At 49.0% G+C, this 10,000-nt stretch overlaps 1 protein-coding gene across 1 annotated transcript in view; it reads right to left on the reverse strand.

Annotated features, from left to right (window-relative positions):
- hgfb (hepatocyte growth factor b) overlaps nt 1–10,000 on the reverse strand; it is a 27,072-nt gene that overhangs the window by 2,513 nt on the left and 14,559 nt on the right. Inside the window, exons 8-18 of the mRNA XM_062548098.1 lie at nt 8,983–9,148; nt 7,964–8,091; nt 6,567–6,660; nt 4,011–4,153; nt 3,190–3,219; nt 2,879–2,984; nt 2,579–2,653; nt 1,900–2,040; nt 1,340–1,446; nt 982–1,124; nt 1–309 (exon numbers count right to left, since the gene is read on the reverse strand). The exon at nt 1–309 is cut by the window's left edge and continues 2,513 nt beyond it. Coding sequence (XP_062404082.1) covers nt 127–309; nt 982–1,124; nt 1,340–1,446; nt 1,900–2,040; nt 2,579–2,653; nt 2,879–2,984; nt 3,190–3,219; nt 4,011–4,153; nt 6,567–6,660; nt 7,964–8,091; nt 8,983–9,148 — 1,316 coding nt within the window. The 3' untranslated portion in view covers nt 1–126. The remainder of the gene's footprint in view (nt 310–981; nt 1,125–1,339; nt 1,447–1,899; nt 2,041–2,578; nt 2,654–2,878; nt 2,985–3,189; nt 3,220–4,010; nt 4,154–6,566; nt 6,661–7,963; nt 8,092–8,982; nt 9,149–10,000) is intronic.

Below are 10,000 nucleotides of genomic sequence, written 5' to 3' on the forward strand. Positions count from 1 at the left end.
TTGCGTTACATAACGGTGAGTCAATTCACACTGTTCCCACCAGGCTCTTGTATTTTCAAGGTTTTAACCTTCGGGAACTGCCAAGTTCAGAAGCCTTTTGCGTAAAATGACACGCGCCGCTGCCATTTAGATATAGTAGTTCTGTTCTGGGTACTGTCTGTACACTTTATGGATCCAGTTGGCGTAGTACGCCACGTTGACGAAGATCCCGGGCCGATTGTGGCGGGCGCAGCCCCGGCCGTGGACACTTACGCCGATGATGACCTTACTCCCACGGTCTTCACACACCAGCGAGCCGCCGTAGTCTTTCTGTTAGCACAGAACCCAGGACAAAAAAATGTAAACAACAGCAGCAATGTCATCATCATCAACAACAACCACAGCGGCTTACAACGCCACGCTATGGCTTACAACAAATGAATTGTATAAGAATACACGTTTTGCCAAATTGGAATGTAATTGTGAGACTTTTTGGAAATATTTACAAGGAAGGGCAAATATTGACTGAATGCAACAAACAGATTCGAAGGGAAAAAACAAATATTGTATATATTATTGTCCAATAAATCAAGCCAAGGACAACGTCTCTCATCTTCCACATCTTAATCACAATCAGGCGATTACACAGACCACACACATTGTATATAGGTCTGGCAAATGATGGCACTATGAGTGTTTGGTTCTGACGCCACTTGAGCTTTGAAATCTATGTGTATGTGTGTGAGTGTGTGTGTGTGTGTGTGTGTGTGTGTGTGTGTGTGAGAGAGAGAGAGAGAGAGAGAGAGATGTGTGTAGTTAATCAAAACAGCTTTATCCGCTTGGGCATACATCATACAGACGCGATGCATACAACTGGAAGCACAGTGAGAAAAATAACAGCTTCCCAGTAACTAAGCAATAGATGGGGACAAAAGCTAAAGTAAAAGAAAATGAAGAACTTTTGAAGGTCATTTGAAATGTCACACGGAGCCATAAACTCACCTCACACACCCCCTCGTCTCTGCGTCCGCCCGCACACACTTTGTTGTCGCCTATCTGCAGGCTCCCTCGGTGGTTCTCACGGCACTTCTGGTTGCTAACGATCGGCAGCTTCACCATTTTCAGCACGTCCTCGTACCCGGTGCCTGGCAGCACACAGGAATACGTGATCAAAATTCATCTCATTTGTTTTGATTTGTTTATGTGAAAACAATAAAAATATTATTCACAAAAAAAAACATCATCGAATGATTTTAGCACGTCATGGTGTGCACATAATTTGGCACAAGCATTAGCTTTAGCATGGATGTGGACACCGTCTTGTGCAGTAAAGTTGCTGGGAGTGCAGTGTAGTATTTACCTTTGGTCTCCCCCCAGCCATACATAGTGCACACGGTGCTCTCAGGGATAGTACAGCCTGCTACAGGCAGCTGGATGAACCGAATGTTTGATACTGCATGAGCAGGCCTGGAGAGATAGAGAGAGAGGGAGAGAGAGAGAGAGAGAGAGAGGGAGAGAGAGGGAGAGAGAGAGGAGTAGTTATGTTTTTTCTCAGAGTTCTGTTCCTTGTCTACCTTGTAATAAAACAAGATAAACATGTCATAAATGAAGTAAACGTTCATATATCCCTGCTTGCAGCATATCTGACTGAAATCACAGCAGTTATTAATGGGCTGACTCAGGTGCGCTGTGCTAATCAGAAGGGCAGGAGAAGGTAAACAACAGACAGAGCAGTGACAGAGTAATGCAGCAGAGAAGAGGAAGGGGAGAAAGAGCTGGGGAGATAGAGGGAGAGCGAGAGAGAGAGGGAGAGAGAGAGAGAGAGAGAGAGAGAGAGAGAGACCCTCTGGAGTAAACCAGGGGAATAGTTGACATAGTTAAGAGAGACGGTCAACACCAGCTGCACAGGATGGGACTTACTCTGTGAGCCGCAGCATGGCCAGGCCGGAACCTTCTGGGCCGCACAGGATGTAGGCGATCCTCACTTCCTGCTCGGTGTGCACAGACGCGTTGAGGTGAGCTGCTCCCAGGATCACCTTGTACTCACTCAAGTCCGGTACGCTGTGGAGGGGGAACAGAGCACAGCCACGTTATCAAACCAAGCTGAACTCAGCGTGACGCTATCTGACCAAACAGCATTGTGTCCCGTCAGAAAAGATCATTGTCTTCAACTCCCCAGACAAGTCCAAACTGACATGAACCGACAAACACAATGTAGAGACGTGCTGTGCGTACAACATGCTATGTAGCTCTCTCCATAAATGGTTTACAGTGTGCTGGCCTTGAGTTGTCTTCGCATGCACACAGAGAAAGCGATACCTATGTAAGTCTATGTGGAATTTTCCACGCCACCCACAGGTTTGATTTAAGGGCTAAGGCAAATTAGACAATTCACTAGAGATAAGAGCTATGTGACCTCTCTGGGTCTGGCCAACTACTGACAAGTTACAGACATGACATCATCATTCCAGATGCTCCATCCACCAGAGAGAGAGAAAAGGGGGACAGAGAGAGAGAGAGAGAGAGAGAGAGAGAGAGGGAGAGAGGGAGAGAGAGGGAGCGAGAGATGGAGAGAGAGGGAGGGAGGGAGATTACTCACCAGGAGGAGAAACACTGCCGATCTGTCAGCACCCAATGTTCACGGATCAGAGACCCTCCACACCAGTGACTGTTCCTAATAACGTCAAACGACATACAAAAATGGACACACACACACACACACACACACACACACACACACACACACACACACATCAGGTAATTGAACAAGACTTTACACAGAAAAAAATAAATCTGATGGCATCAGGTTTCATGGGCCTCCAATGTATTGTTGCAGGTTGCATGAAAGACCCGTCTAATGACAAAAATGGCGACAGGATAAAAACGAGTGATGTCTCACCCCTTCTGGATGCTGACCATCCAGCTGCCGTCCTCGGGTGGGGCTGGTCCCCCTCCTACGATTCGGACGGATACATGAATGGCGCAAGATTTCTTGGGAACCTCAGCTGCGACACAAATTGAAGGGGACAGTTATGAGAAACAAAACTAAAACAAAACATCTGCACTCAGAGCGCTAGATTGAACCGCCACCAAAGCCATTTCGAAGTAGATGATTTCTCATTAAAGTTAGATTTAGTTGTTTCAACAACAACGGATGAGAAAAGGCACTGTGGCGGAGATGATTTTGTAATGTCTTTGGAGCCAACTCACCGGGAGGGAGGCTGTTCATTGATGTTTCACCTGAAAAGGAGAATGACAGCATTGATTTATACATGGACGTAGGCAATTACAATGAAGTCAGGCAGAAGTCAGACATGGAGATATAAGAATCAAGAAGTTAAATGATCATGTAATGAACTGTTGCATTGGAGCACTGGGCAAGGTAACTCGAAAAGTTATTTACTGTAGTAAGTCCTGAACTTCACCCTTCTTAAATACTGGGATTCTGGAAATAGACCATTTCCCAACCACAGAATCGTTGTATTGTTTAGAACCAAACATTGTGGAAGATGTTTGTAGGAAAATGTGAATTTGACTCTCCAAAAGCATGTGGGACAGCTTAACCCCTCACTGGTTCCTGCTGCCGGAACTGATAGAGGACCGTGAAGACCTTTCACACACGCTCTAAAGCTCTTACTTAGATGGACTGTGTAATGGTAGTCAAAGCCACCTGGGCTTCCTGGCAGTACACTTACACATCATCACCTGCACATCCAGTCTACTTGGTAAGGAATCAAAACACCTGTTCAATTTTGTCTTTGTAGATGATCATTGTTTCAATACAGCCAAACGTTTTTTTTTTTGCATACCGAGGTAAAGTTTTTGGCTAAGCATGATGGGTTTTGGAGGCTAGGGCTGCAGATGCTACATCCTTCCCAAATCTTCTACTGGCATATAGATGATGTGTAGAGAACTAGAGCACGTCGCCACCTCCCCCCCCCCCCCCCCCCCCCACTCATGCTTCACAGGGGAGCCGTCACTGTCCCATGCTAGTGCAGCACAGGGGCGGCGGCTAGGCTAGGCTAACTCACAGGGCTTGATGTTGCAGTAGTCCCAGCGGATGTAGGAGTTGTTGGTGTAGCACCAGGGGCCGTGCTTATCGCCGTCTGGGTTGCGACAGTAGCTCTTCTCCGGGTCGATGCTCAGCACCGCCGCGTCCGTGCTCTTGCTGGTGCTAGGACAAGCACACACATACGGTTCCCATCAACGACACGCTCACCGCACACGCATAAGATCAAGACACTATACTCGTGAGTATCAGATTGATACGTGCATGGAGTGCAATGGACCAGCATGGACCATAATTGAGATGAGAACTTGTGAGCTATAACATTAACACGATCATTAATATTGTTTAAGTCTCTGACTGAAGCACACAGCACCACATGTTCATGCCAAAACACAAGATACTATAAAAAATAGAAACAAATAGATTGCAGGACTATGTTAGTGGACTTCTAATGGCTGGACAACATCTTGCTTTACATAACACATCATTACTTCAAATGCCATCAATGTATAGCACGGGGAAAAAAATAAATCATTGAGACATGAGAACTCCAAATGATTCTCTGTCGGGACCAACGTCCATGCGGTACTAAAAAGGCAGTGGCACAGAAAAGAAGGAAAAGAAAAGAATTCCAAATGAGTGTAAATCGCTTGGGTACACATGTAGCTTGGCCCGGAGGTTTTCGTGGAAGGGTTGGAGAGGTCACATGCGCGGCCTTTCCCATCAGCCTTGGCGGGAGCCCAGGCCTGGGGACGGGAGGGGAGGGGAGGGGAGGGGAGGGGAGGGGTGCGGTGGGGTGGGGTGGGGTGGAGAGGGGTGGGCAGGAGGTTGGAGGGAGGGGTTTGTGTGGTTGATTGGGGTTAGGGGTGGGGGAGTTGTAGCGAGGAGACATTACTCAGTGACATGCCCACCTACACTGCGGACTGCCTCTCCCACGCACACACAGAGCGGCCGCTCCACAGCGGAGCAGAACACTGCGGCGGCTACACCCTCCTCTGGGTCAGAACGCACGGGAACTCAGGGCAGGAAAGGCTGTCTGCAGCCAAGTCATCTCACAGTGATGATAGCTCTTGCGTTATCTCTCTCTCCTCCCCACCCCATCTCTCTCTCTCTCTTTCTCTCTCTCCTTCCCTTCCCATCTCTCTCTCTCTCTCTCCCCTTCCCTCCCCATCTCTCTCTCTCTTTCTCTCTTTCCTTCCCTCCCCATCTCTCTCTCTCTCTCTCTCTCCTTCTCTCCCCATCTCTCTCTCTCTCTCCTTCCCTCCCCATCTCTCTCTCTCTCTCTCTCTCTCTCTCTCTCTCTCTCTCTCTCGCTGTTTCTTTCCTTCAACACTAACACAAACATGCCACCACCGAGGCTTCCCTGCGAGTGATCTCTGACCTATGAGCATAGGGGAGTCGAGTGCGAGCCAAAGCGGGGAATCTGGGAGGCTTTGATGTGCTGGTTGTAGGCCGGGGGCAGTGGAGGGGTGTGGGGGGGTTGAGTTGGTGAGCTGGGCAGCCAGGGGTCACAGGTCATGGGCTAAAGCACGGCAGCCCAGCTGCATGCCTGCCCCGTGTCATTCTCTGGGAATTGAGTCAGGCTAACGACCACACTCAGACATCAATTAAGCTCTTATCCCCCCAAAAAAAGTCACTCTGCTATTGTAAAAGAAAAAAAAACCTTTTCCTTCCCCCTTCCCAAGAAACTGTAACAGTCTTTTTTTTTCCACCTCAGACAAATATGCTCTGACAAACGGAGCTCCTTTGGGCTTTCTGTTGCTGCTCCGTGGCGGATGACCCTGTGACCTTGTGCATGTTCATAAAAACAGAGGAGTTATTTGGGAAAGGCCGGAGGTATTTTCCCTGCACGTGCTTACATGTAAGAATGACGGTGAGATCACGCCTATACCCAGGGGAACAGGTGTTGCTGAGAATCTCAAGGAGAGGAAATAGTTAGCATAGCGGTCCTACTACCCTGTAGAACACACAGCTCCACAGCATAAGGAGAAGAGAGGAAATCAAGTGCCGACCAATACCAAGTGCAATATTTTTACGCCTTCAACCTGGCTGTTCAATTATAAATGCATAGTAATGCGGTACTACTGTGAATCCATTTGCACCTTCAAGCTCTCCCAACAGGTTCCACATGCATTATTTCTGTGTCAATGTTTGAGGCTGTTCAGCTTTCAAGAAAACGGCCCACAGAGACAGCAATGGAGCTTTGTCCTTGAGACTACGTAATGGACGCCTGCGATACAAGCACACCCAGTGAGCCGGAGGATTCGGTTCTGTTTCCATGGATACCAAAATCCATATGCGCACTGATGAATATAACTGTAAGTGCATAAAGCCTGTCTGATGTGAAATGCCTATCAATTTGTTCCCATGGAGTGTGTGAGCCCCTATCTCACATACTGTAGCATCTCAGTCACAATCAAAGATATATAACTCCGCAGTTCTGACGTACAGTATGTCTCATAAATGCAACAGACACACACATATGCACAATAAGAAAGCCAGCTCCCATATGCTCCACTGATTGCACTCGATTGCATTAAACCATATTAGAGAGAAGTTCCTTCGCGTGCAACCTTACCTCTCAGAGCGGCCTTTCCAGGTGGCGCAAGGAATGCCCGACCTGGTCACAGATAGGGTTCCTCTGTACGACCCTCCATTGCCCTCATAGCACTCTGGAAAGACAAGGTCACAGAGGTCAGGGTAAGAAGACATAACACGACCCTGTAGAAGATCATAGTTAACAGCAGCGGCCATATAACTCAGCCACACTGAAAACACTCCGGCCGGCTATACTCCGCTGTCACAGTTAAAAAAAAAAAAAAAAAACACACACCAAACGACCTACAGCTGTAAAAATACCGCCGCCGCTACAGGGACATGTGACAGTCATCAGAAGCCCAGCAGCAGGCACCAGGAGCGCTCTTAACACACACACACACACGCACACACACACACACACACACACACACACCCTCCAGACCTTCACCACAGACGAATGGAGAAATCAGCGTCTGCAGCCATGCATGTAATACACCTCCCCTTTGCGGTTCTGTAAGGTGCGCCACTCATTTAACTGAACTTACAGCTGCTCCATGTCCCAGTCCCTGGCACTTAGTTCCCCCGCAACAGCACACTGCCTCCAACGAGGCCCGCTTCAAACAGCCACTATTAGGGTTCTGCAGACATGACTTTAGGGACTGCAGGGGCTCCCTGCGCCAGTAAGGCAGGTTACAAGGGGAACGTGAAAAAAAAGAACGACATTCTCTTCCCACACAGCTATTTCAAGGGAGCATTTTATGGAGAATAAAAAGGGAGGGAAAAAAAGTTAAAAGCAAATGTTATTTTTCTGTAGAGTGCGGGTTTGATATGCAAAAGAGAGCTAAACTTCAAATGTCGCGCACGACTCCCGCGTCTCTCTGTTGCAGTGAGGTCATGAAACATTCTCGGGAGGAATTTTGCAAGCATCGCAAGAGAAGCGACACTAAAATGACTTTCCCAAGTAAGATCAAGGCTCCCTTCAAGTAGGTTTTATGGGCGGACTATAAGGCGTGATGAGGTGTTAAATAGCCTGCATCACTTCAGACTTGTATGCTTATTTTCACATCATTTCCAACATGTAGTCTTTTAATTCAGCCGCTTCTGCCTTTGACCGGCTAATTGGAAAGATGGTCCAGATCAACAGATGCTAGCGGCAATATCCAATCCAATTTGGCATTAGAAGCACATCAATACATGATGACAAACAGCCTAATATTTTATTTGTACCATCACTAACATCATCATGCATGCATGAGGAGAATGGCGGATAGTGTCTCTAGACTGAATGTGGAGCTTTAACGTCATTTGATCATTATGATTCATTATGGTAGGTCATGTATGAGCGACAACATTATCATTAACCCTGCAGTAGTGCAATGCTTCAGCACTAATTGAACACAGTGTGTAGAGTGTAGTAATCAGGAGTTAGGTTCTCACTCTCGGTCTCGGAGGCCTCACAGTGGGGGATGTTGCTGCAGTACGCTATCGGAACGTTCGGGTCCGTCGTGTAGCACCAGGGAAGGGCGCGGCCGTCAGGATTCCTACAGTAGTTTTCCCGTAGGTCTCTGAGTTCACACACACACACACACACACACACAACAAGACACCAAGATGAGTGTGACAGGTGGCCAACGTGGCAGATACTCTTCTGTGGTCAGCTCTATTTTGTATCATCAGTAGTCTAGTATGCAACTGTGTGATTGATTATACACTAAGACACAAGAACAACAGAGTGTATGTGGGCGGTGTGTGTGTGTGTGTGTGTGTGTGTGTGTGGGCGGCGTGCTGCCAGGTGCCATGCGGTGCTCACCTGCAGCGGTAGTGCTGTGGGAGGAACTGGTGCTGGTGCTGGTGTGTGTGTGTGTGTGTGTGTGTGTGTGTGCTCACCTGCTGCGGTAGTGCTATGGGTTGAACTGGTGCTGGTGTGTGTGTGTGCGTGTGTGTGTGTGCGCTCACCTGCAGCGGTAGTGCTGTGGGAGGAACTGGTGCTGGTGTGTGTGTGTGTGTGTGTGTGTGTGTGTATGTGTGTGCGCTCACCTGCAGCGGTAGTGCTGTGGGAGGAACTGGTGCTGGTGTGTGTGTGTGTGTGTGTGTGTGTGTGTGTGTGTGTGTGTGTGCCCTCACCTGCAGCGGTAGTGCTGAGGGTTGAACTGGTGCTGGTGTGTGTGTGTGTGTGTGTGTGTGTGTGTGTGTGTGTGTGTGTGTGTGTGTGCTCACCTGCTGCGGTAGTGCTGTGGGTTGAACTGGTGCTGGTGTGTGTGTGTGTGTGTGTGTGTGTGCTCATCTGCAGCGGTAGTGCTGAGGGTTGAACTGGTGCTGGTGTGTGTGTGTGTGTGTGTGTGTGTGTGTGCGCGCTCACCTGCAGCGGTAGTGCTGAGGGTTGAACTGGTGCTGGTGTGTGTGTGTGTGTGTGTGTGTGTGTGTGTGTGTGTGTGTGTGTGTGTGTGTGCGCTCACCTGCAGCGGTAGTGCTGAGGGTTGAACTGGTGCTGGTGGGGGAACTGGGAGTCCCAGCGCTGGCAGATCAGGCCGCCGGGCGTCACTCCCACGTCCCCGCGATAGCCCTCCCCACGGCCCCGGTAACAGTGCGTGCTCGTGTCCCGCTCGACGAGAGCGCTGCTCTCTGTGGAGGCAGGAGAGAGAGAGAACCAGAGAGAACGAGAGAAAGACAGACTTATTAAAATACTTCTGAAAACCCTGGAGAGCCCAGAATGGCCTAACAGAGTCATAATATGTACCGCTGGCTAAATAACGCACACAGGGACTCGGGTTTACACAAGGGCACTACCCAAGGAGAGTTGTACTAAAGCTGTCATTTAAAGAACGAAGAAAAAGGGAAAAAAAAGAGGAAAGAAGAAAAAAAAAAAAAATCTTGGCACGCGCGGTAATGGAGACGTGCTCTGCCCTTGGCTCGGCCGATCCGTGTGTGGCGGAGGAGCGAAGGTTCGGCGGGCTGCCAGGATCAATCCGGCTCATCCGTCAGTCCCGCGGACGAGCGAGCGAGCGGTCACGCTGCACTGGGCTGCCCACGCATTACGACGGACATGCACCAGCGCGGGCACTAATGGGCAGCCAAGGTCTTTTTTTTCCTTAAGCCTGGCAGAATAAAACAAAATGAGGGGCGCACCCCCCACCCCCTCACACACACACACACACACACACACACACACACACACACACACACCAACTTTTCATTTAATGTTACAGATTACGGTCCCCGGCTCCCGTGGTGCATGACTCCATTGCGCATGATTGCCTGTCTCTGTCTTGCTTAGTGCAGTTTAAGTGCCGCCTGTCAGCACTGGTTGTGCATATCAATAACATTGTCCTCATTATGACACGGAAGATGCAGAGCCGCCCAAACAAAGGGGCTCTTTGTGTGCCGTGCCACCGCTTTGATTAGTCCTGATATTTGCGAGGGGGGAAAAAAGGTACAAATCAGCTTCGAGCCGCACGGCTGTAAAATTCAGCTTGA

This window comes from Sardina pilchardus, chromosome 10 (genome assembly GCF_963854185.1).
Source record: "Sardina pilchardus chromosome 10, fSarPil1.1, whole genome shotgun sequence".
NCBI lineage: Eukaryota > Metazoa > Chordata > Actinopteri > Clupeiformes > Clupeidae > Sardina > Sardina pilchardus.